The sequence below is a fragment of the Penicillium verrucosum genome (assembly GCF_028828655.1).
Source record: "Penicillium verrucosum strain IBT 35672 chromosome Unknown utg000001l_segment0_segment0, whole genome shotgun sequence".
Classification (NCBI taxonomy): Eukaryota; Fungi; Ascomycota; class Eurotiomycetes; order Eurotiales; family Aspergillaceae; genus Penicillium; species Penicillium verrucosum.
In genome coordinates, this window is record NW_026643210.1 from 3,022,813 (window position 1) to 3,046,418 (window position 23,606).

General features: G+C 48.7%; 10 protein-coding genes across 10 annotated transcripts; 5 read left to right on the forward strand and 5 right to left on the reverse strand.

The window, feature by feature from the left end:
• Positions 1-1,998: 1,998 nt before the first annotated feature.
• On the forward strand, positions 1,999-3,015 carry N7516_001117 (dual specificity protein phosphatase family protein; the record flags this gene model as incomplete). Its single annotated transcript, XM_057213839.1, has 1 exon — positions 1,999-3,015. The coding sequence occupies one exon, from the start codon at positions 1,999-2,001 to the stop codon at positions 3,013-3,015; it is 1,017 nt and encodes a 338-aa protein (XP_057075722.1).
• A 757-nt stretch (positions 3,016-3,772) lies between these two features.
• On the forward strand, positions 3,773-5,803 carry N7516_001118 (uncharacterized protein; the record flags this gene model as incomplete). The annotated part of the gene is made up of 2 exons (XM_057213840.1): positions 3,773-4,330; positions 4,400-5,803. The coding sequence occupies 2 exons, from the start codon at positions 3,773-3,775 to the stop codon at positions 5,801-5,803; spliced, it is 1,962 nt and encodes a 653-aa protein (XP_057075723.1).
• A 471-nt stretch (positions 5,804-6,274) lies between these two features.
• Positions 6,275-9,079, forward strand: N7516_001119 (putative SNF2 family helicase/ATPase PasG; the record flags this gene model as incomplete). Its single annotated transcript, XM_057213841.1, has 4 exons — positions 6,275-6,499; positions 6,565-7,374; positions 7,426-8,173; positions 8,229-9,079. 4 exons carry the CDS (start codon positions 6,275-6,277, stop codon positions 9,077-9,079), a joined length of 2,634 nt encoding a protein of 877 aa, XP_057075724.1.
• Positions 9,080-9,536: 457 nt separating this feature from the next.
• On the reverse strand, positions 9,537-10,001 carry N7516_001120 (RidA family protein; the record flags this gene model as incomplete). The annotated part of the gene is made up of 2 exons (XM_057213842.1): positions 9,537-9,832; positions 9,890-10,001. 2 exons carry the CDS (start codon positions 9,999-10,001, stop codon positions 9,537-9,539), a joined length of 408 nt encoding a protein of 135 aa, XP_057075725.1.
• A 1,101-nt stretch (positions 10,002-11,102) lies between these two features.
• Positions 11,103-12,459, reverse strand: end3 (cytoskeletal adaptor protein SagA; the record flags this gene model as incomplete). Its single annotated transcript, XM_057213843.1, has 3 exons — positions 12,202-12,459; positions 11,904-12,138; positions 11,103-11,842 (listed from the first exon to the last, which is right to left on the reverse strand). The coding sequence occupies exons 1-3, from the start codon at positions 12,439-12,441 to the stop codon at positions 11,103-11,105; spliced, it is 1,215 nt and encodes a 404-aa protein (XP_057075726.1). The 5' UTR covers positions 12,442-12,459.
• Positions 12,460-12,745: 286 nt separating this feature from the next.
• Positions 12,746-13,682, reverse strand: N7516_001122 (mitochondrial K+-H+ exchange-related family protein; the record flags this gene model as incomplete). The annotated part of the gene is made up of 3 exons (XM_057213844.1): positions 12,746-13,080; positions 13,136-13,191; positions 13,246-13,682. The coding sequence occupies 3 exons, from the start codon at positions 13,680-13,682 to the stop codon at positions 12,746-12,748; spliced, it is 828 nt and encodes a 275-aa protein (XP_057075727.1).
• A 368-nt stretch (positions 13,683-14,050) lies between these two features.
• Positions 14,051-15,317, forward strand: N7516_001123 (phospholipase D regulator; the record flags this gene model as incomplete). The annotated part of the gene is made up of 3 exons (XM_057213845.1): positions 14,051-14,273; positions 14,334-15,201; positions 15,259-15,317. 3 exons carry the CDS (start codon positions 14,051-14,053, stop codon positions 15,281-15,283), a joined length of 1,116 nt encoding a protein of 371 aa, XP_057075728.1. The 3' UTR covers positions 15,284-15,317.
• Positions 15,318-15,376: 59 nt separating this feature from the next.
• Positions 15,377-15,914, reverse strand: N7516_001124 (cupin domain-containing protein; the record flags this gene model as incomplete). Its single annotated transcript, XM_057213846.1, is given in 2 exon segments — positions 15,377-15,555; positions 15,575-15,914. The coding sequence occupies 2 exon segments, from the start codon at positions 15,912-15,914 to the stop codon at positions 15,377-15,379; spliced, it is 519 nt and encodes a 172-aa protein (XP_057075729.1).
• Positions 15,915-17,279: 1,365 nt separating this feature from the next.
• On the forward strand, positions 17,280-19,902 carry culA (cullin culA; the record flags this gene model as incomplete). The annotated part of the gene is made up of 6 exons (XM_057213847.1): positions 17,280-17,329; positions 17,392-17,461; positions 17,541-17,557; positions 17,621-17,691; positions 17,756-19,653; positions 19,714-19,902. 6 exons carry the CDS (start codon positions 17,280-17,282, stop codon positions 19,900-19,902), a joined length of 2,295 nt encoding a protein of 764 aa, XP_057075730.1.
• An 838-nt stretch (positions 19,903-20,740) lies between these two features.
• N7516_001126 (uncharacterized protein) lies at positions 20,741-23,572 on the reverse strand (the record flags this gene model as incomplete). The annotated part of the gene is made up of 7 exons (XM_057213848.1): positions 20,741-21,740; positions 21,860-22,634; positions 22,685-22,745; positions 22,798-22,825; positions 22,949-23,191; positions 23,308-23,412; positions 23,514-23,572. The coding sequence occupies 7 exons, from the start codon at positions 23,570-23,572 to the stop codon at positions 20,741-20,743; spliced, it is 2,271 nt and encodes a 756-aa protein (XP_057075731.1).
• Positions 23,573-23,606: the final 34 nt, after the last annotated feature.

Genomic DNA, 23,606 nt, shown 5'->3' on the forward strand with positions numbered 1-23,606 from the left:
TATGATCTATCCTTTTTCTTGTCAATCCTTATGTCCCGGTGTGAGTGACGCACGGATTTATTGACTTTCTCTACGATCATTGCTCCTCTACGGGCTTTTATCTTACCATTTTTGTTCTGATTTTGCCCAAGGCCCTTGGCCTGGAATACCATTCGTCCCCATTGGAACTTCCATTGGGTCCCCTTTTTTTCATATCTAGGATGTGGCTCTCTGTGTATCTATTGTGTGGCTTTGGTGTGTGCACTGCTCAGGTGGTGTAGCATTCGTCAAGAATTTGTCCCTGTCTGATTACACAAATAGCGGATAATGAAACCACTCTCTTCAATTGTATGTCATCGTCCTTGTAGGATTTGTGCAGATTGATTTTGTAAGTTTTTGTAAGTTGATGTAGTTCTAGGAAATGCCGTAACCTCAGTCCAAGCCTTATATGTACTTGGTTCTCTCCAAACCCTCCTTATGATATAATATCATCTAAGACAAAGGACACTCTTCCAGAGTCCAAAGCTACAAGCGAAAAATCACCTCACAGTCAACCGAGAAAACTCCCATCCCGCCATAAGCTCTTCTCTGTTGCAAATTGATCTATGGGACTCCGATGCTGCTGCATTCGAGTGGTCTGCTGTGTAGGTCGCCGCATGGTCCCCAGATTATGTGTTCGCCGCTGTATTTAAATGTTTTTGGGCTATCCCAGGGGTATGATCCGGGGTATAGATTGTAGTGATTACAAAGAACGAGTAACGCAAAGAGTGTCCATATTAATGGGAGGCCCCAGCTCTGAAAGCGTGGATATCTTCTCTCTCGCTTTCTGGTAAAAGCCCCCGGTAGAGGTTTTTCTTCCATTGTTTATTTGTGATTCTGTCTTTGCTATCGAGCATACCAACACGCGAGTTCTTATATGGATGCGGGGCGGTCCGCCCGCTCGGAGCTCACTTCGGAGTCCGGGGCTCGCAGATACAAGGCCATGGCCTAGATTCTTTTTCCCTTGGCACTCTTGATTGGGCTTCCGCTTGTGTCGTAAAACAAGGTACTATTCTACTAGAAGTTGTACAGTTTTATATAAGTTGATCAACCACAAGGGCAAATACTATCTGCATAAGTACGGCTTTAGCAGCAATTATAAGTCAATTGCTACTTACATAGACTATAGAAGAGCTTTCAATTTTGATATAAGTGAGAGGAACCATGATCTGATTCAAAAGCTAGAAGATCTGCGCCAGAACTTTAGGTTGGTCATAGACTCATAGTATGTAGTACTAGGATGTAGTACTAGGAAACAAGGCCTAGAAGACAGGCACAGGGCGGTGAACGAGCTATCCTAGTTCATTCACGGACCATCATAGTCGATTCATCTTCATCTGTCAACTTTGTAACGTTCCGTATAACCATGCGACTTGGCTGAAAAGGTCATTGGCGAGTTCGGCATGTCACATTTGCCAGGACTGGAACACGAAGCTATTCGCACTTCAAACCAACTTGAGAAACCTTTATCTTGGTTTTGTCGACTATAACTCGGAAGCTCACATAAATGACCACTCAAAGCTTCAGAATTGAAGCAAATGCCACGGTAGGGAGTGAATATGAGGAACCTTGGAAGTGCTCAGGGGCCCCGGGGGATGAATTGCCTTACCTAATCTCAACGTGCGGGAGAGCTCCGGCCACGGGTGGACCTGAGCTCTCCCCCATAGAGATGTTGGATCTGCAACCATCTTGGAGCTATTCATTCCATCGGTACTCCTACTTTCCGATACTGCACTTTGACTTCAAATTGTGGGACTACAAGTCCTTCCAGCGATTCTGCTACGGTTATTCAACTTGGCAAATTCATTCCCTGCGTTTTTACTGTGTGTCTTGCACTCTCGGCGACATCGAATTTATGCATGTGCCTTCTTTCCGCTTGAAGTTACAGCATATTTGATCTTCGCGCCAATCAGTCAATACAGCAGAACCTGGCATTGTTACGGCCCACGGGCGTGAGAGTGAAAACTCCCATAAAGCACAATGTCTAACGGTAATTCACAAAGAGAAGTGCCCATGTCTCATAATGAGCACTCTCGTTATGTTCGGGCACAAGAGTACACATCTACACCACGTTATCCACCCTCGACCGGGTCTCTTGGGGCAGGCTATTTTGGGTTCTCAGGCAACAATGACACTGTAATTGTCGACCTGGAAACCTTCAAGCGTGATTCCCACCACTTTGCAGAAGGGGACTTTGTTTGTCCCGGATTCTTCAACCGCGTTGATCTAGGTGGGTTCACCCGCCGCTTCAATCATTCGCAGTGGAATTACGATATGCGCCGCCAAGCCCAGTCCATCCTTCCATTCTTATCTCTGGGCCCTTCATCATGTCTACGTGATGCCGATTACATCCGCAGCCAAGGGTTCACACTACTCCTTGCTATTCGAAGTCGACACTCGGCCCTGGCACGCCTTGTCTCAGGCGAAAAGGCGGCGGCCGAAGCCGGTATCATGGCCGACACGGTTGATGTCCTTGATAACCAAGAACTCATTTCTACATTCCCACGCGCTATCCGCCGCATCAACGATCATCTGGCTGGAGTGGATGTGGGACCCAATGGGATGGTGTTAGATGGCCAACAACAGAAAAAGAAAGTTCTCGTCTTCTGTGAATCCGGGAATGAACGTTCCGCCGCTGTCATCATTGCCTACACCATGGTAATGCTCAATATTCCGTCGGTTGAAGCTGCGCACATGATCCAGGAGCGTCGTTTCTGTGTTTCAATCGAGGACTCCATGAAGTGCATTCTCACGGCTTTCGATACCATTCTTTCTGCTAAGCGTGATGTTGAGCGTGCTAAAAAGCTTACTGTTCGTGGGGCTGCGAGTCTTGCGCCCCCATCCGCACCACTAGTGCTCGCGAAGAAGCGAAGTTTTCAAGATCATAGAAATGATGATCCTGTCATGGATGAGGGTGAAATGGACGTGGATGATGATGAAGATGACCCCTTTTATGCGCGAAATCCGAATGCTCCATTCCAAGACCGCGTGGTCTAGAGTCAGCCGAGGTCGCTTTTTGCGAGTGTCTTTCATTGGACTATGAATGGCAATGTCATGCTCTGGAGATGGAGAGAAGGACGAATATTCTGGATGATGAAAGGTAATGAAGGGAATCTGTACATTGTTTTGAGTAGGGTGGCTGTCTCCTTTTCTTTCATGTCTGCTTTATTTGGCTGCTTTATTGGTTCATGGTTCTTACATGCAAATACCCAGCTTCAGTTGCTCGTTGCTACTAGCTTCCCAACATTCAGGCCATCCACTGGCCATTACGCCTTTATATCTTCATATCCGTAAGATCATAAACATGGAAAAAGTTCAACATAGCACATGGCTACACTTTGTGTAGGAAAATCGATAATGGGGTCGATATCAGACTTTGGCAAGTCTCAAGACGTGCGGAAGTCGATTGATGCCCTTAGGCATCTGACCTGGCGTTTGAACCCACCTTGCTGTCTCGACTCAATTTGCCCCTGCCGTTTGTTTTCCTTTTCGAACTGAGAACTCGAGTCTTGCACTGACTTTGCGCGACTTCAAATCCACCCCGATCTTCCTTTCTCCTCTCTTCCTTCATCTCGCGCGACAGCCTTTCCATCTCGCGACCCCACCACGATCACTCATCGCACCCTTACAATGAAGCGCATGCTTCCCATTGACCTTTTAACATACCTACGATCGATACATCCACACTGCCATTAAACGCATCACCCCTCACCCCTCCCCCACACCCCACGCCTCATCTCAGCGCGCCGCCAAAATGAGCAGCATGAAACTGCGCGACAGTATCCGCGCGCCGGTGCGATATGGCGAAGATGAATATGAAACGCCGTCACAGATCTCGCTGCGCCACGGATACGACTCCTTTGACGACTCCATCGAGCTTGGGGAATCAGGCAGACCACGCCCACAAAAGAGGCGCAGGCCAAACACTGTGCCATTCAACCCCAACCTGCCACCAGCTGCGTTTCCCAGTTTGAGCAGACCACAGCCAGGTCGTGATTCCACCACTGCGCAGAATCGCGCCGTTGGCGACAGCCAACAGCACATGCAGACAAGCGACGTTGCACTCCCTCCCCGTAACGCTGGGTCAATGCCAACCGTTCCATCGCCTCCGTCTGGGATGGAACGAGTCCCAATGGATCAGCTCGATAACTACATCGCCAGTAACAACATGGACAATCCGGTGTATGCGAGGAACGTAAATATGGCGCGCATGACTTGTGCGGATGCGCCTCCGGGTACCGAGGATATGGGCACCTCCCCGGACAGTGATGATGAACCACTGCCAGATGCGAGTCAGGTGCTCCTTGATGCTGTAAGTATACTGTGGCTTTTCCCCGTTTTTCGTACAACTGACCGAATCTAATGTCACTCGTCGTTATAGATCCCCAACCCGAAATGGAAAGATCTGCACAAGGCTATGCAAGTTGAAATCGTCGAAAACACAATGAAGTACCATAGCTGGAGACGCGTTTGCGACCTTCTTGGCCTTGGGCCAGATGAGCGAATACAGCTCATGCAGGTCATAAGCGTTCGCAACAAACAAATCGAACGAGAGAATAAAAGACTGGACCAAATGCGACGCAGACAGCGAAGCGTACTCATGAGAATTGATAACAGCGATCTGAAGCATTTTAAGCCGCCACCTCAATTGGTGCTGAAAAGAATCGCTCGAGAGACCAATCGAAACCTGTTGCTCACGGAGTACACGGACCTTTTAATGTGCCAGGCCCACGACGTCCTGAAAGCCAGACAGTACTTGCATCAACACGGGCTACCTCGAAGATATGCCGGCGATTGGGGAGACAGCCTGGTGGTGCTGCGAGAATCCTCGGACTCCCATGAACCCGACAAGTTCGAATGGAAAGACAACCTGAGATTCACTCCACCCCCCAATGAGATCGAGACCCCAATCAATCCTTTGATGGACCCAGTCAGTAGTGCGAAGAGTGCATTCATTCAAAGCATTGGTACACGTATGGACGGCACAATGAACCCAATGGATTTAATCCAACGTGACTCTGACGATCTTGGTCCCATGCTGAATTGGGGAAAGTATTATGAACGGAAACCGGACTCGTCGTGGGACACCACAAAGCCTCGACTGGGTGGAATGGTCAGGCTGAACATCGGTCCACGCAACGCCGCTCAGATCCAACAATACAAGCAAGCCGGTGTCAGACCACAAGGACTATCCTCTGCAACTGTCACGCCAGAATCATTTCCACCGGAGTTTCTACAAGAAACCCCATCTAAGGCGCCACGGAACGGGAACGTCGCCCAGCCATTTTTCAAGAAACCCGCCAAACCTATCAGCAGAGTCCTCACCGGAAACCAGCCTTCGGTGGATTGCAGCCCAACGGAGAGCCAACTCAAGTATCAACGAAACATACAGCAGGCCAAGCTTGAGAAAATAGAGGCCCAGGCCGAGGCGATGCACCGTCAGTTCAACTACCAGCCAACCCTCCAAGTTAATGGCGTTGGTCTTGGAATAAGCCCCGCACGTGCAAAGTTTCAGACGCCTCCGTTGACCCAGCCCGTCGAAGAAGACATGCCTTCGAGCTTTTTCGCTCGGGCGTACCGTGGAATGACAAACATGAACGTTGATCGCCTCATTGATGAATTTGTCTGCTTTGAGCCTATTGTGATGCCAGAAGAAAGCGATCCCATGAAACCCGAGGGAGAGCCTGATGAAGAACCAAGTTCCACTGATATTAGCACGATCACTGAGATGTCCTTGGATGATGTGATGCTGGTGCCGACAGATGGCTGTTCCTCTTCGGAGTAAAGGGATACAACCAAGAATTGAGGGAGCAATCAATAATTCGAGAATTTGAGACTATTTTCTTCATATTGAGTTGCAAGATTTGTTGTATAATATTATTAATTGTATGATAGTCTTGAATGATGTTGAAGTCAACTCCGCGTCCGAGTAGTTTCAGGCGTCCAATCTATACCTGGTCCGTGCACCCAACGCGAAAATGCCGCGTCGAGAACGCGCTCTTACTTCGATCTCCGATATATCACAAACCAACGTCCAATTCTGGGCAGTGTTTCTCTGAACTACGAGTGTCCATTTGTTGGAAACTCGTACATATCCTGTCTCTGCTATTACATTCGTTGGCCCCTCGCCCCTCGCGAAACTTGACGACTCGAAAAACTTTGTCACCCCTGTGAATGACGTAGGATTTCCATCCATCTAGTACTCACTTTAGGTCATTCACTCTTTCTACTCGCTTACTCACTTCTAGCAGACAAAATGTCCATTGAAGACAGTGCTACTCCCACGGATTCCCGTGCGGGGACTATGGCACCTGAGTCGGTGATTCCTTCGTCGCCACTCACGGACCCGACTGAGGCTGAGGACTCGAACTCGGCTGAAGATAAAGATGACAAACCCAAGGAGGAGTCGGCTGATTCAGAAGATGTCGAGGGGATGGACAGCAAGGCCAAGGCCTTGATGCACCTGTTGAAAACCAGCTCGGTACGTCTCCAGTCCATCCTCGTCTTATCTAATTACAATGGTCTGATATCTTGTCGTACCTGTAGGTCTTTGTTGCTATCATGTCGGAGAAAATGAAGAAACAGCAGGAGGACGCACGCTTGGCAGCGATCAAGCGCCGTGAACAGACTGCTGCGACCCAGAAGAAAACCAAGTCGCCTCCTGAACCTGCTCGCCGAGCCACTCGTACTCGGCCAAACCAAGATGCAACGGATGAGAACGCAGACGCCGGCGGAAAGGCCACAGCATCGACCAGAGGTCGGCCTAAGCGGGCAGCCACCGCCAATGGCAGCTCTATATCCAGTTACTTCAAGAAGGCTGATGTGGAAGTAACCGAAGACAATCCCTCGGTGCAACAAGCACTTGAGCAAGCTGCAGACGACTACGAAGCAAACCCCACAGCGCTTGGTGATCAGGACTTGGTCGCGACACAGCAGCCAACACTTGTGAGTGGTGGCAAAATGAGAACGTACCAGCTGGAGGGCCTCGAATGGCTCAAAACTTTATGGATGAATGGGCTTTGTGGTATCCTTGCCGATGAGATGGGCCTTGGGAAAACTGTTCAGGCAATCTCCATGATTGCTTTCCTTAAAGAGAAAAATGTTTCTGGTCCATTCATGATCGCAGCACCGCTGAGTACGGTGAGTAATTGGGTGGATGAATTCGCCCGATGGACCCCGGGAATAAAAACAGTCTTGTATCATGGTTCAAAGGATGAGCGCGCCGCCATGCGCCAAAAGCATATGAAGATGAAAAACCAGGGAGACATGGATTTCCCCGTTGTGTGCACCTCCTACGAGATATGCATGAATGACCGAAAGTTCTTGAGTCAATATCAATGGCGTTATATTGTTGTTGTACGTTTTCTTCAGTTATTTTTCATTTACAAGACGCTGACCGATCTGTAGGATGAGGGACATCGCTTGAAAAACATGAATTGCAAGCTTGTCAAAGAACTCTTGACCTATAACTCGGCCAATCGTCTGCTGATAACTGGAACACCCCTCCAAAACAACATCTCAGAGTTGTGGTCACTTCTACATTTCCTGCTCCCTGAGGTTTTCAACGACCTCAACTCGTTCGAAGGATGGTTTGATTTCTCTTCTGTCCTGGATAACAAGGGCCAGGCAGAGCTTGTTGAACAACGCAAGCGCAACTTGGTTACCAGCATGCACGCCATTCTGAAGCCCTTCCTTCTCCGACGTCTAAAAACAGATGTTGAAACTACTCTTCCTAAAAAGCGCGAATACATTCTGTACGCGCCTCTAACCACAGAGCAGAAAGATCTCTATCGAGAGATAATCAATGGTACAGGACGCCAGTACCTTGAAGGTAAGGCTCTGGAGCGTCTGGAGAGTAAGAGCGGCAACTCTACGCGCTCGCAAAGTATGAAGCGCAAACGGAATGGTAATGACGATGCAATGTCGATCAAGAGCGCTAGATCTAGCGGGGAATCCACGCCGGCTAGCAATGGAAATAATTCTAGCCGCCGACGCCGACGCAGCACGCGTCAGAGTTACAATGACCTAAGTGAAGGAGAATTTGATGAGCACCTCCGCAAACTCGAACTGGGAATTGAAGAAGAGGAGAAGACGCTCGAGCCCAGCGATGCTGAGCTTGAAGAGATGCAGCAGGCTGCGAATCTGAAGCTTGCCAGTACGGCACTTTCCGGTCACATTTCCTAGTCCTTTTGCTAATATTGTTCCCATAGAGAAAGAGATTGGCCAAAAGAAGATGCAAAACCCGGTCCTACAGGCTCGCCTTGCCTGCAACTCTCCACACAATTTCTATTGGCCGTGGATGGATGAGTCCTCTACCGTAGACGAAACACTCGTCTCCGCTTCTGGAAAAATGCTCTTGTTAGACCGCTTGGTCTCATGCTTGCTTAAGAAGGGCCACAAGATTCTAATTTTTTCTCAATTCAAGACTCAACTTGATATCATCGAAGAGTGGGCAGTGACACTCCGCTCCTGGGATTGCTGCCGTATCGACGGTGCTATTGCACAGTCAGAACGCCAGGCTCAGATCAAAAACTTTAATACCAAGAAGAGTCACAAGATCTTCCTCTTGAGCACCCGAGCTGGTGGCCAAGGAATTAATCTCACCTCCGCCGACACCGTGATCATCTTCGATTCTGACTGGAACCCCCAGCAGGATCTGCAGGCTCAGGATCGAGCCCACCGCATTGGCCAGACCAAGCCAGTGATTATCTACAGATTGGCAACGAAGGGTACCGTTGAGCAGACACTCCTTGAGAAAGCGGATTCCAAGCGTCGCCTTGAACGTCTAGTCATTCAAAAAGGCAAATTCCGCTCCTTGCTCGACCCCAGTGCGAATTCCCAAGATATCGACGAACTGCGCAAGGCTCTCGGCGAGAACGAGTTCGAGCGGTTCGAGGTTGGCGCTGACCCTGCGTCCATTTTGTCAAATGAAGATCTCGATATCTTGACAGATCGTTCGGAGGAGGCCTATCTCCGTGCTGAGAAGGGGTTGGATACGAAAGGTGCTGCATTTGTTGCAGTTGAAACGAAGCGCGATTCTGGTGAGAACATTCTCTCTTGAGGTGTTCAGTAGCTGTCTACTTTGCTTTTTTTTTCCTTCTTCCATCTAAGCTACATGCTGGATGATATCCAGTGGTTACTGGATTGTAACAATATCTGTGGTCGGCTGGCTGATTTGCTTGGCGTTGGCATACAGGGTGGGATTGGTGACTTGTCCATGTATCGATTGCTACAGTTCGCGTTTCCTGGTCAGGTAGATGCCTAGACTACGATACATCCTTGCTGTTGTACCATGTGTTAAATTATTTCGATATTCTTACACTAATCAGAAATAAAAATTCAAAGAATATCCATTTGCTCCATAGGCATAATCTTCTGCCACTTGATAGACCTTTTCCTACAAGCGTGGCTAGCCAGACTGACATTTACATCTCATGTTTAGTTTTATTTTCTTATATTTAGATCATTAGATCATTATCACAGATCTTTTCCCAGTTGCTCTTCGAAGAGTATTCTGGTTAGTTAGGTACATGGGCCACGACCTCAATTTCCACACGCATATCATCCTCACCAAGACGAGTAACACCGACACAAGTCCAAATAGGTTGGTGCCCGGGCATGTACTTCTCAAAGTTGCGCACCATTGCTGCCAATGCCTCATCGTTGATAGGCACATGGTACGAGTTGACGCGGAAAACCTGGTTCCAGCCTTCACCGCCAGCATCCTTCAGGTTATGCTCGACATTGGCGAACGCTTGGTCGATTTGTTCATTGATTTCCCGGTAAAACTCGCCAGTCTCACGGTTCCAACCACCTATAGCCGGCGAAGTTAGCAAATAAAGTAAACTATACAGTCAATCTGACTGCTCACCTTGACCTGCGCACTCGATCCGATCTCCGATTCTAACAGCTTGGCTGTACTTGAATTTCTGGCGATTCTTCTCGCCAACGCCCTTGTAGGAGAAATATTGAAGGTGAGACATGATGAATGTTTAGTTATGTTGTGAATTGTCTGCAGTTTTGGGGAAATACCACGCTATAAGTCTTGTCGAAGGGTGTAGCGGAATATACATTCCGCAGTCAGGACTAGCGTCTGTGGGGTGGCGGAGCGGGGCGGAGAGCTTCTAGTGGGGCAGCATTAGTCTTATCTATCCATGACACTGGACGTCCCCTGCAAGCCTTTATATAGGTATATGTGAGCTGTTTTAACAATTGGTGCTCAGGATTAAACTCTGCCGGGATTCTCCCAAAGTTGCTGTCGGCCATATCTTGGGTTTTCCGCATTGCAGATTCATCCCAGGTACCTTGATTCCATTGGCGAAGCGCACTTGTCCGTGGGGGGTATCTCTCAAGGCCAGATGAGGGATGATAGGATATATACCACACGCTTTGAGCTCCGTCGAGCTCTTCTGAAGACAAACTTGCGAACCACCAAAGAAATGTTCTGGCTGACGGAGTAACAGTTGAAGATATTTATAAATACATGTAGCGGCTAACGATTCCCCTAACCGCTCTTTCAGATACACTGCTTCCTCTTCCTAAGGGAATGCACCCGTCGATAGGACCGTGGATGTGACCATTCATGCTGTCAAGTAGTTCCTCTATCCCGAGACTTGAGGCTGAGATATGTGTTGCGTCTGCCTTGGATGGTTTGGCCATGTTAAAAAAAAAAGACGAGCGACTAGAGATGGGTAACTACTGGTTGCTAAGAAGTTGGTATGTCGCCGGGGTATTAGAGCTTAGACCAACAGACCATTCAAGTCAATAAACATAATGAAATATAACATTTAACATGTGCTGGTGTGACTCACTTTGTGGACTTGGGTCTGTAGCTACGGCAGACAGTCTACGCAGTCCACTCGCCCTTTGGGATGGATTCATCCACTGACTGTTATTAATCATAGTTAGGGACCCTGAGTGCCCTCATCAAATGGCAACGCCCTGATCGGGAACATAGTTGCCACTGCCTAAAATTCGATATATAGAGCAACATATATGCAGCGAAAGGGGTCAATGAAAGAAAAACGAGAAACAAAAAGCATTACGCCGACAATTTCGCTAGTACATATTCACACAGTAATCAATCACCGCCGAGCTTTCTCGTCCTCAATCTGGTTGCGGAGGTCTGAAAGGACATTATGCCGTTGGGCCATATGGCTCTTCAGCCCGTCCACCTGTTCCCCAACAGCCTTGACATCCTCCCGAAGTCGCTCCAAATCCTGACCATCCTTAGCACGGCCAGTACCCTCACGTAACTCCCGTAACTCCCGCTCCTTATACTCCAAGAGCGAAAGCGCCTCCTTCTTAATGAGAACCCAGTTGGGCCGGCCATCATGACGCGGGCCATCCCGTCTAGAGTCGGAGGCTTTATTGGCGGAGCTCAGCTTCTTCTCCAACTCCGCAAGCTCACGGCGCAGCCGTACCTTCTCCCACTCCTCATCCTGGATCGTGTCGCTGAAATCTGTTCCCTTGGGCTGGTATGAGCCCTTGCCGCCAACGCCTAGACGGCCGAGGTAAGTATCGCCGAACTTGGCCTTGCGGCCTGTCCGTGTTTCCGTATCGCCGTCTGCGCCGTAGCGCTGTGCGGGTCGTGCCTTGTCGACTTGGTAGTCGATTTGGTTGTGCTCGAATGAGGCGCGCAAGGATGCGGGGATGGTGCGTGGGATGCGGAAACCCTCGTGGCGGAAGTTCAGGATGTGCAGGAAGGCAAGTGTTGCATCTTTGTTGATTGCGGGTGATGCGGACGGGTTGACCAGGTTCCAGGCGGAGTGGACATCGGTATCGGGGACGTCAAGTGATTCGTAGAGTGGTTGTAGTTGTTGGACTGGGAGATGGTCAGCGGGTTGTTGTTCGAGCGCGCTGTGCGCGCTGTGCGGGTTACTCACATTCTACTTGGCCGCGCGCGTTCCGGTTGGCATCATAGATCTCGGTGTACTTGTTCTTGTCGTCGGGCTTCATATACCAATCGAAGCCGTCCTTAAGACCAAGCGAGTCGTCCTCGTCTTCTATCCGTTCAAATTGTTCTTGTCCACTGCTTAGTGCGCGGGTCGCATGGACGAGATGTGACTTTGACTCTGGGACTAGCCAATCTGGCAGGACATTTGGGACATCTTGTAGTTCCTATACAGATAAGACGTTGTGTTAGAACGATTTGGTGGTGATTTGAGATGGTGGATCACTTACGCCGTTGACCAGGTCGAAGACTAAGCGCATCGCAACACAGAACTCCTCGAAATCCAGCTCCCCGTCTCCGTCGACATCGGCAATGTCCCATACCTTCTCGAGCTGGTCATCACGCAGCCGGCTGTTCCTCAGCACGGAGGCGGCCTGAGAGCTGTTGAGGTGTTTTTGGCCATTTGATAATGAGGCGAAAATCTCCCAATATCGCTCAATCTCCCATTGCTCAATCTTTTTAGTAGCCATGATGTATGGAGCTCCAATGAATGGCGTGGAGGATGAGGTGGGAACAATGGGGGGAGAGACTCGGATTTACCTACTTCCGTCAGGGGCTCTGAGGTCATTGGACTTACAATGTAATTATCTTTTTGTGTACAGAGTAACTAACTAACTATATCGTTCATATTCAAATGTTCATAATAATTATCGTCTATATGGTTCTCTATTGAAATCCGATGTGTTCCCTTGCATTATGGTACATGACCCCCTTCATTTGTTGAGTAGAAGAGCTCAATGTCTCCTTCCCAGAACATAGTGATTAAACCCCTCGTTATGAATCTTTCTTCTCGTCTTTCGTATTTTGTTTCGACTTTGCTGCAGCCTCAAGCTGCTCATTGACTTGAATGATGGCTCGTTCGGCTTCCAATGCAAGCTCCGGTGCATCCAAAATCGTAGCCAACTTCTTGGCATCAGACATCTTCAACAGGACCCGGTCCTCACTCTGCTCTATGTCCTCGGCAACCTCGGAATATGAGGTCTCGGTTGTGGTACGTTCGAGTGTTTGGGATGCGCGTTTGACATATAGCTGTTCTAGCTCCGGTAATGAGATGGGGTTGAGGAGATTCTTCTCGACGAGAAATTCTAGATGTCTTGAGCCATTCAATGCTGTGTATTAATCGTCAGTATCATGAACCAGGTCCGTGTAGAATATCAAACTAACCACGCCAGTGGGACCAGCCCCGGTATGCCAAATAGAAAAAGGGAATATTCGGAACCCTGATCTTGATTAGTATATCATATCACCGGGGAAAACTTGTCGCATTCACATACACTGGTACCAACCCAAAAGGTGCTGTAATTGGGGCAGCAATCAAGCTCCACATCATCCTCTTTCGATGAATTTCCTGCCTCTCCGTGGCGATCGTTCGCACCACTTGTTGGATTCGCTCCAACCGCACCGCATTACCGGGGAACAGCACATCCACCTTGGACTTTCCATGATCTCCATTAATTCGCAATTGGGTTTTGAATGAAGGAATGCTTTTGAGGGCCCATTCTTCGTATGGTATCCGTTGCTGAACTCGATTGCCCCAACGAACAAGGTGCATCTTCCATCCTTTGTCGGCTTCCTCCCACTTCGCCCATGTTTCAGCCGCCTTTGTTGTAATTCTGTCAAGATAAGAAAGCTCCTTCGCTAAATCCTTGTTAAGGGGTCGAGCATATATGAGAGCTCGTTTTGTCGAGATCGGAATTAGGAAAAGGCGCATGGTGGAGGATGCCTGAGACCTGAGACAATTGAGAGATCGACAATCGCTTGATCGCGGGGATAATAATAAATATCAAATGGAACAGAATAAATGAAATAGAAGAAGACTTTCACAATAGATAGACCGTTGAAACTTGAAATTTGTTTTTTTTTCATGTGGGTGAAAAAGGGATGCGGGAGCAAAGCAGGTCCACGCGTTTGGATAATTCGAGACGTCATTTCCGAGGTCCGCGTACACTTTCATCTTAGGGAGGCCATCCCTGAACAACCATACTTCCTCCCTGATCAGCAATTGGGGATTCGCGGGTAAACTGTTGGTTTGAAAGTTTCCCGCGGCTCCCGAGTTTCAGGTTTTAACTTCTATATAGCATGGACAGCCCCAAACACAGCGCTACAGGGCGAGCCTTTGATGGGAGGCTGGCAGAGAAGTTTCCACCCATCGCAGAGTCATCACCGCTGCCAGGCCCTAATAACGTCGATACCGAGTCTGCTGTTAGCAATAAAACCTCCGATCCAGCACTTGCGCGTACAGACGGTCAAACAGTGGAAGAAACCGCGTACTCTCAACGCTCCGTCTTACGATCTCTACCTGGTATGTGTCGCATTTGAAAGCTCGATTCGATGATCAGTCCCTAATAGCGAGCCTTTGCAGCCTGGATCCGGTCGGTCGATGAGCCCGAGGAGGACGGAGATGAAGCTACGGCAACCGATCGCTTACTCCCTTCCCAACCAAATGACGCATTTGTCGCTCAGCACAACCACTCGCCCTATTCATCGTCGAAGCCGCAACCTAATCACACGACCACTAACGGCCTGTTTGAGGATGAGTCTCCACCCGTCAACCATGAATCGCGCTGGGTGACATTCTCACGAACCATCCAATACCCCCGAGAGCCTGGTAGAGAGGAACAGCATGTCACGTCAGAATGGCTGAATGAGAATCACGGTGATTACTTGCAACCATGGCGAGGAAAGCACCTGGAGGGCGATAGTCCGGAGTATCCGCTACACAGCGGAGGCCGAAGGGAAATATGGATCACGCGTTTCAGGAAGACCCTTCTGCGAAGCCCGATCGTGCCGCTGATTCTTCGAATGACCGTTTGGTGCTTCTCACTCTCTGCACTAGCTCTGGGTGGGTCGATTCAGCACATGGCTAATCAAGGGCATCACCCTCAAGGCCCATCTGCATTGATGGCGATCATCGTCGATGCAGTCGCCCTGGTTTACCTCTTATATATCACCTTTGATGAATACACATCAAAGCCCTTGGGTTTGCGCTCTCCCTCGGCTAAAGCACGTCTCCTCCTCCTGGATATCTTCTTCATTGTCTTCGATTCCGCAAATCTTAGTTTGGCATTTGCTTCACTCTCCGAGGTAACAGGATCCTGCACCGAAGCGGAGGTCAATCAAGCCATCGATCCTCGAAATGATGGTATATGTACGCGACAAAAGGCACTTGCTTCCGTATTGCTGGTTGCACTCTTGGCTTGGCTCATGACATTTTCCATTAGTGTCCTCAGGTAAGGCTCCTTGTCTATAATTGGCATACTCGCTCCATTTTCTAACACTCTTACTAGGCTTGTCGAAAGAGTAACACAGTGATTTCCCGGTCTGGTTGTGTTTCATGAATCTTTTGGCTGTTGATTAAATATACTATTTAAGCGAGACTTGATTTTGCGCATGCGCAACTTTTAGCTAGACGTGCAAAGCAGGACCATCAACGCCATACAACGGATCTTGACGGAACCAAGCCACATCCTTGATTCTCTGCGCCTTTGCTTTCTCTTCTGGCTTCCCATAACACATATCCCAGTGTTTGCCATGTGGATATGCGCCGACCATTTGGAACTCCTCCTGGTTCCCTTGCAGGTCCTCTAGGAGTCGATGACCCACCCCCCGCAGGCACAATGATCAAATCACCACGCTGGACCGTCGGCTCAAATCGCTCGGGGTTCTCCTCACCTCCAAAGCAAAGACGCGCGCTCCCTGAAACGATCCCCAGCACCTCATGCGTTGTGGAGTGGAAGTGGGTTTGGCTGTACATGCTATATACCCATTGAGGAACAACCTCGCCTACTGCTTTCAGGTGCTCCTCGAGCTCCGTAGATGTGGCATTGAAGGCTCCATGGTATATCATCAACGGCTTGGATTGGATCGAAGTGTTCGGTATATGGTACCACTCGGGAATCTGTCGAGTGGTCACTTGAGTGTTTGATAGTGGAGTTATGGTCATAGCGATTCTCTATTTTGTTTTGCTTTGCTTTTTGGCTGAAGAAAGGGAGTTTGCATTGAATTGGATCTGGGATCTACTTCAGGTGACGTCATATATAGTGGGGCCGTCAATATAAACTTGAACTATGAAGGAATGAACTAGTTACCTAGGTAGTTAACTGTGTATATACTATGTACTTTATAGATTCTACACCTTTAACACTGTTGGATATTGACTTTGATCTATGACGATTATGGCAAGGTCAAAATTAAGTTTAGTACCGCTCGTTTCTAGCTATTACTACCAGTATTAAGAATCAAGAGAAGATGTTCATTGATTTCTCAGTCAGGTAAGCTCCTAGACTAGAGAGTGGACACTCATTCATATTAGCATCTTCTAGTCATATATAAGGGTGCCCTTTGTACAGAAGGTAAGGGTTTCCTCTCACTTAGTTCCTTCCAGGGCAAACAACAAGTCACTTTTTATATGCTGGTTATGGTGGGCAGCAGTAGAAGGATAGGATGGGTTCCTGTAAAGAACCCAAAAAAGGGAATAAGGGCAGAGGAGTGTTCCAGGAATCTACCTAGGTATCCATGAATGGATTAGGTAGGGAGCTTAAACCAGTGTCCAAGGTAACTAACTGTATTAGTACTGGTTAGAAACGTATATATAGATCAAGTGTCACTAGAAACCTATGTTGCGATACAAGGATAGAGACAGGTTTATAGAGGAACAGCTCAAAAGTATATATCTCATCATGTTAGAAAAATACTAATGATCTACAAGAATAGTCCGCTCATGCAGCTTTGTCATGTCTTTGGTGGTCTTCTTAAATATTCTTTTTATCTGTCTTTTTAAGAGTATACAAAGATGGTAAAAAAAATCTTAAGTACAGGAGCATAAGCATTTTGTCTATAAATAACCATTGATATAACCCGGTTGGATGTCGCTTTGATCGAAGCATCAAAGCCGATGATGTAGATTTGGCGGGAAAGCTCCGCCACCTCACCGCCTGCGGCAACAATGCCATCCCCACGCTCTGGTCCATCTCAGCCTCATCACTTCCCTCTTCTGCCTAATCTCTTTTCCAAATTCTTGATCTAGAAGTTCCCGAGGAGGGTTGCATTCTCTCACTCGTTTTATTCGACTGTCCGAACCCCGCTCTTGCCGACCCCTCCCCCTCCCAAGCGTCTACCCTCATCTGATCACCCGAAGATCTTTGAGGCGTGACGTGTGGCGCTACAATTGTCTTGAGGTAATATCCATGATCTGTAACTTACTCATTACTGTCGAGAGTTAAGAGCGCGTTACTGACCACTGGACCAGGTCCCTCGGTCTCGACTACTCACCTTCTTCCGCATCCCACCTGACTCCCCTGCAACCGCAATGTCTCTCGCGATGCCGCCGGTACCTCACAAGGATGACCTTGATTCAACGTGAGCAGACAATGATTGGCGATCTGCTTTAACACGGTGGACATGAGCTAACTGTGGGTTAGTTGGTCATTCCTCGAAACAGGAATCGAGAGCGTCATGCTCAACCTTGATTCCGGTATCGATATGAAGACTGTAAGTGAAATGCTGTTTCACTCACTATTGACCGGTGAGGGTGTTTGAAAACACAGGCTGACTGACTGTTTTTGTCTAGTACATGGGTTTATACACGTGTGTTCAAGATTCGATCCTACCTCTTGCCTGACGAGAACCGCGCTCACAATTTGATATTAGGGCTGTCCACAATTTTTGCACATCCCAAAAAGCCGTCGCTAGCGGTCAAGGCTTACAAGGACAACGTGGTGGTTGGTCTTCTTCCCTCCATGCCGCTCCCTCGGCTTCCCGATATGGGCTGACCTTGGACTATAGCTCATTTACTGGGTGAGGAACTTTACAAATTACTCGGCGAATACCTTACCTCCCATCTGAGTAAGGTTTACAAACAATCACAGAGCCACACCGAAGAAGGCTTGCTTGGCTTCTACATTCGCGAGTGGTACCGCTACACAACTGCCGCCAAATACGTGAACCACCTCTTTCGCTACCTGAATCGTCACTGGGTTAAGCGTGAGATCGACGAGGGTAAGAAAAACGTCTACGATGTTTACACCCTGCACTTGGTCAAATGGAAAGGGGACTTCTTCGAAAAAGTCCATGACAAGGTCATGGACGCTGTTCTGAATCTGATCGAAAAGCAACGAAATGGAGAAACCATTGAACAATCGCAGATTAAATCCATTGTGGACTCCTTCGTTTCGCTGGGTCTGGATGAGAATGATAGCTCCAAGTCAACACTAGATGTCTACCGGCATTACTTCCAGCAGCCGTTCATCCGTTCCACCAAAACATATTACGAAAATGAGTCACGGCAGTTTGTGGCCGAAAACAGCGTGGTGGAATATATGAAGAAGGCAGAAGCTCGTCTGGAGGAAGAGAAGCTCCGGGTCGGTTTGTATCTACACCCAGATGACACCAAGGGCTTGACCGAGACCTGTCTGTCTGTTCTCGTCACCGCCCACTCAACTTTGCTTCGCGACGAGTTCCAAATCCTGCTGGATAACGAACGCCAGGAGGATCTTGCCCGTATGTATCGACTCCTATCACGGATCAGGGAGGGTTTGGATCCTCTGCGCACAACCTTCGAGAACCACGTGAGACGGGCTGGTCTGGCTGCTGTCGAGAAGGTTGCTCCAGAGGGAGAAACACTCGAGCCCAAGTTGTACGTTGATGCCCTACTGCAGGTTCACACACGGTACCAGAGCTTGGTCGATGAGGCCTTCAATGGCGAGGCTGAGTTCGTGCGTTCTCTTGATAACGCCTGCCGAGAGTTCGTCAACCGAAACCGTATCTGCAAGACGAGCTCTTCCAAGTCTCCCGAGCTACTGGCGAAATACACAGACTCACTGCTCAAGAAGGGATCCAAGTCGGCTGAAGAGTCGGAGCTTGAGGAGATGCTAGTGCAGATTATGACAGTCTTCAAGTACATTGAAGACAAAGACGTCTTCCAGAAGTTCTATTCCAAGAACCTGGCGAAACGGCTGGTCCATGTGAGCTCTGTTTCCGATGATGCTGAAACAAGCATGATCAGCAAGCTGAAGGAGGCATGTGGTTTTGAATATACCAACAAGCTGCAACGCATGTTCCAGGACATGCAGATCTCCAAGGATCTTAATAACAACTACAAGGTCTGGCAGGACAAAGTGCTAGAGGATGATGATCGAAAGAAAATGGCCGATGCCCACTTCCAGATTTTGGGAACTGGCTTCTGGCCCCTCAATGCCCCGACCACACCATTCCTCGCGCCACCGGAGATAGTGAAGACTGCCGAACGGTTCCAGACATTCTACTTTGACAAGCATAGCGGCCGCAAGTTGACATGGCTGTGGCAGCTATGCAAGGGTGAAATCAAGGCTAACTATATCAAAAACACCAAAGTACCCTACACTTTCCAGGTGTCGACCTACCAGATGGGCATTCTGCTTCTTTTCAACGAAGCCGACACTCTGTCCTACGACGAGATCGAAAAGGCCACCACACTGTCTACCGAAATTCTCGACCCCAACCTCAGCATCCTGCTGAAGGCCAAGGTCCTCATCGCCAACCCTGAGGGCGCTAAACCAGAGCCCTCCACATCGTTCACATTGAACTACAACTTCAAAAGCAAGAAGGTCAAAGTCAACCTCAACATTCAGATCAAATCTGAGCAAAAGGTTGAGGCCGACGACACCCACAAAACCATAGAAGAGGACAGGAAGCTTCTTCTTCAGGTATGTATCCTAGCTAATCACCAATCCTCACACAGTCCATTTGTCCTAACCTTGTTGTAGTCCGCCATTGTTCGAATCATGAAGTCGCGCAAGAAGATGAAGCACGTCCAGCTTGTTCAGGAGGTTATTCAGCAGGTCAAGTCCCGCTTCCCACCTAAAATCCCCGACATCAAGAAGAACATTGAAGCCCTCATGGAGAAGGACTACATTGAGCGCATGGACGGCGATGAAATCTCATACATTGCTTAACTCGAACCAAACCCTTTTCCCTTTTCCAAATATTACACAACCAACTTGCTTCTATTCCCTTTTTTCTGTTGCTCTCTGCTTTTGCTACTGTCTCTTTCCGACACCAGTGGCTGGCTTCCTGCGTCCATCTCTTGTCCTTCTATTCCATTCACTATGGAAAGCCAGGGCGAGGGGGAGTGGGGCCCCTGCTGGTCCAGGATAGGACTCCTACAAATGGATAACTGGCGGATGGAATCAGGCTGATAGGAGCAAAATTTCTTTTTCATTGTGTCGGCGACTTCTTTTATGCTTCTTCATAGCGCTGAGACGACAAACAAATGATGACCTGGTTATTTTCTTTTCTTTTCCTTTATCTAGAAATACTAAAATAATAAATTGATGGTCATGGTCTACGTAGCTACCCATCTGGACTTTGAATGTTTGAAGACCTAGCCTCATATAAACACCATGACCACACATAATAAAAAGTTGAGGATTAAAGTGATGTGTTAACCCAAATATCTTTGCTTGGATATTATCCTGGCCCTGACGAAACAAGACGACAGCCACAAGACAGCCTGATGTATTCTAATGACAAGAATGGACACTAAAACAACGCTGATCAAGATCGAATACATTAGAAACTATTTCACTTTAGTATTTCATTCAGTGGACGGATATGCGTAGCACTATCCAGACCCAATGTATATTTATGTATAATCAACACGTGGACCGTGTTAGAATGTAAATGCTATGCAAAGCTAGAGACAACAAGAACAGACGACAGAAGGTCCATAAAGTACTGAATCATCCTAAATGCGAAAATGCAAATCAACCCCAGCCTCCCAAACCCAGTGCGCTAATTCGTACCAGACGAGTCTTTGCTCTGGACTGGATGCGCCTCCTCTTTGACAGGGAGTGGAGTAACCAAGTCCTCAGGCTGTGTATCTACCTTCACCCCACTCGAGGGTGTGGGTTCCTTCTGGGTCTGGGAAACAGTCTCCTCAGTCCCCAAACTCAATCCTAGGCCTTCATTCGGTGTGAGAGTCACAGGAGAGAACCCATCTGCATCAACGGTATCCTGTCTAGTAGTCTTTCCATCCGGGAGGATGTCCTGGGTCTGCTTTTGCTCTGTATCATCCGCATAAGCCGGGAATCCCTGCGATAGAGGAGATTTCGGGAAGGGAGTTTCGATAGAGTCGGACGTGGAAACATCATCGCGACGCTGGAACTCGCCGCTGTCGCGTCTGAGCAGGATATTACTCCATCTCTTTCTTCGGCTGGTGCTGCGACTAAGACCATCCTCGGGGTTATCGTTGCCTTCACTATTGTGCTGGATGGAACCGCGACGGCCGCGGTCCAAATCGGCTGTTTCGGTAACGACGGACAAGGCCGGGGTGGATGATGAAGTCAATTCGGCATTGGGAGTGGGATTCGAGTTCGGGGATGTGACGCGCTTTTCTTGCCACTCGCGGCGCTTTTCGCTCGCCCATGAGCCCCACGAGCTGAAATAGGAGCCTGCTTTTTGGCTGGCTACGGTCACGGAGGCTTGGGCCTGTGTCATGTCCACAGATGCCCTTTGGCGGCCTGCGAACCAGGAGGCATCGGCAGGATCTTGTGAGGAGGGGGTTGGCGAGGTTGGGGTTTCTTTGTCGATGGAGGTGCGTTGCGATTGGGAGGCGGTTTTCTCTTCATTACGTTTGCGTTGCGCTTCCCGCATTGTTTCAATGTCGGACCAGAAGCTTGTGAATGCGGCGCTCACTTTCTTTTGTCCGGTTGAGATATGGCGGTTCAGGGCCTCACGGCCTTCGCGGACACGCTCATCGAGGTGCAGGTCTGCTACCTGTTGTGCAAGTCGTCTTTGGACATCTTCCATTGTCAGCCCCCAGCGTTTGGGTGTCGAGGTTCGGTGATGGAAAATAGAAGCGCATCCGAAGTGAGTCGCGAAAACAGGGCGTAATTAGATGTGGTTTTCCACTGGGTCAGGAATTCCGTATTGAAGTCGACGGCAGGGTCTCCTTCAATGTTGAGGTTTTGCAGCTGGGTTCTGCTGCGATTCCCCGATTCTCCGACGTCGCATGGGTAGAGCTCCTCGTGGTACTTCATGGACGATAATAATGCCAACAAATATTCTTCGAACTGTAGTCGAATGAATTCTTCTGAGCCCATGAAGCCAAGGGTCTTGGGTTGTGAGGGATGTTCCTCGTCCCAAGTGTCATTGACAATTTGTGTGAGCAGGTCAATCCAGCGTCTATCGGCCGCAGAAAGGACTAAGGCACTGCGGAGAGAAGGAGAATTTATGACGATACTGTCTTCGTCAAGGTTAATTAGAATATCACTGTAACGGTCCTTTTGCTGGAGAAGTAGCGAGTTTGTTGAGCCAACCACATATGATTTTGTGCCATCATCCGCCAGCAGATCCAGCAACTGAAGAGGTGTGTAGGGGCCAAACATGCTGCCTTTTCCGAAGATCTGCAGTGGAAGCCCCATGTATGCTAACAAGGAGCTTCTGTCACTCGTCTTGAGAGACGTTGGCTTCTCAACAGTCTGAGAATAGGTATCAAAGGCAGGATCCGCGCAATCTTGCAAGCTGTGGATGAGGCCGGGTATTAAAGATATAAGTGAGAACTGAATCATGCACAAGCGTTCACAGCGCGTCCCGAAGAAAAGCATCTTGGGTTGCAACAGTAGTGCCTTAAAAAGAACCAAAGTCTGAAATTTGAATTCGTGAATCATCTCCCGAAGCGAAAGGCCTTCATAAATTAGCATATTTCACACATATCGGAACAGATGATATCCTTACCCAAGTTCTGATCTTTTGGGCCATCATTCAGCAGGGCAATTACCAAGCCCTCGCGGAATTTCTGCATCCATGTCAGCATTTCCTTCCATACACCATCACAGCTAATTACATACCTTCAAGATATCGACATCCGAGAAGTCGCTATTAAGAAGAGTACTCAATTAGCCACATTTATTCATTCAAAGTCGGGTTCTATCCCGATCCTATGCCAGCGCATTGGGAAAGAAAATAGTCCAGGGAAAGTATATTCAATTTTCCACCTACCGTTGCGCGAACCAAGCCGAAGTTACCACGGAAAGCTTCTGACGTAGTTGACCAACTCGCTGCGGACTATCCGTCACGACCACAACGGCCTTTTGTACCGTTGAGCGAGTCACATCGGCCGAGCGGTTGATAAGCAGACTCGAATCGATCTGGCGGGAGCAGGCGATGCCAAAGAGGGAGGTTTCGGGTATTGTCGATGCACCCTTTCGGCAGAGTGTGAAGTATGAGAATTCCTCGGTCGACCTGAATTCCAACAAGTTAGATGGTCCGGCGCAAATCGGCTCTCCTCGTCACGGGTTTACGCCAGAGACTAAGAAGGGGAGGGAACAAAATCTTCATCGGAGACAGGGGCATCATACAGATGTGCTCCATCAGATAGGGCCATGAATGGGAGGAGAGACCAGTCATTCTCGGTTGCTGGGTCAGTTCCTTCGTCGGCAAGGCAATGTTCGATCTCGGGGCCGCTACAGGGGTATGTCTCAGTCAGCCAGGTTCCACTATGGATCCATCTTCGTCTTGGTTTCAAAGATACAAGTCCGGGGGTTTTGAGAGTCTCAATGCTCACCGTGCATGGTGGAAATCTATAACCAAAACAATTGGGTCTTGTTTATGCTGGACAGCCATGGCGCCGAACCTTGCGACGGGAGATTCGGTTCGG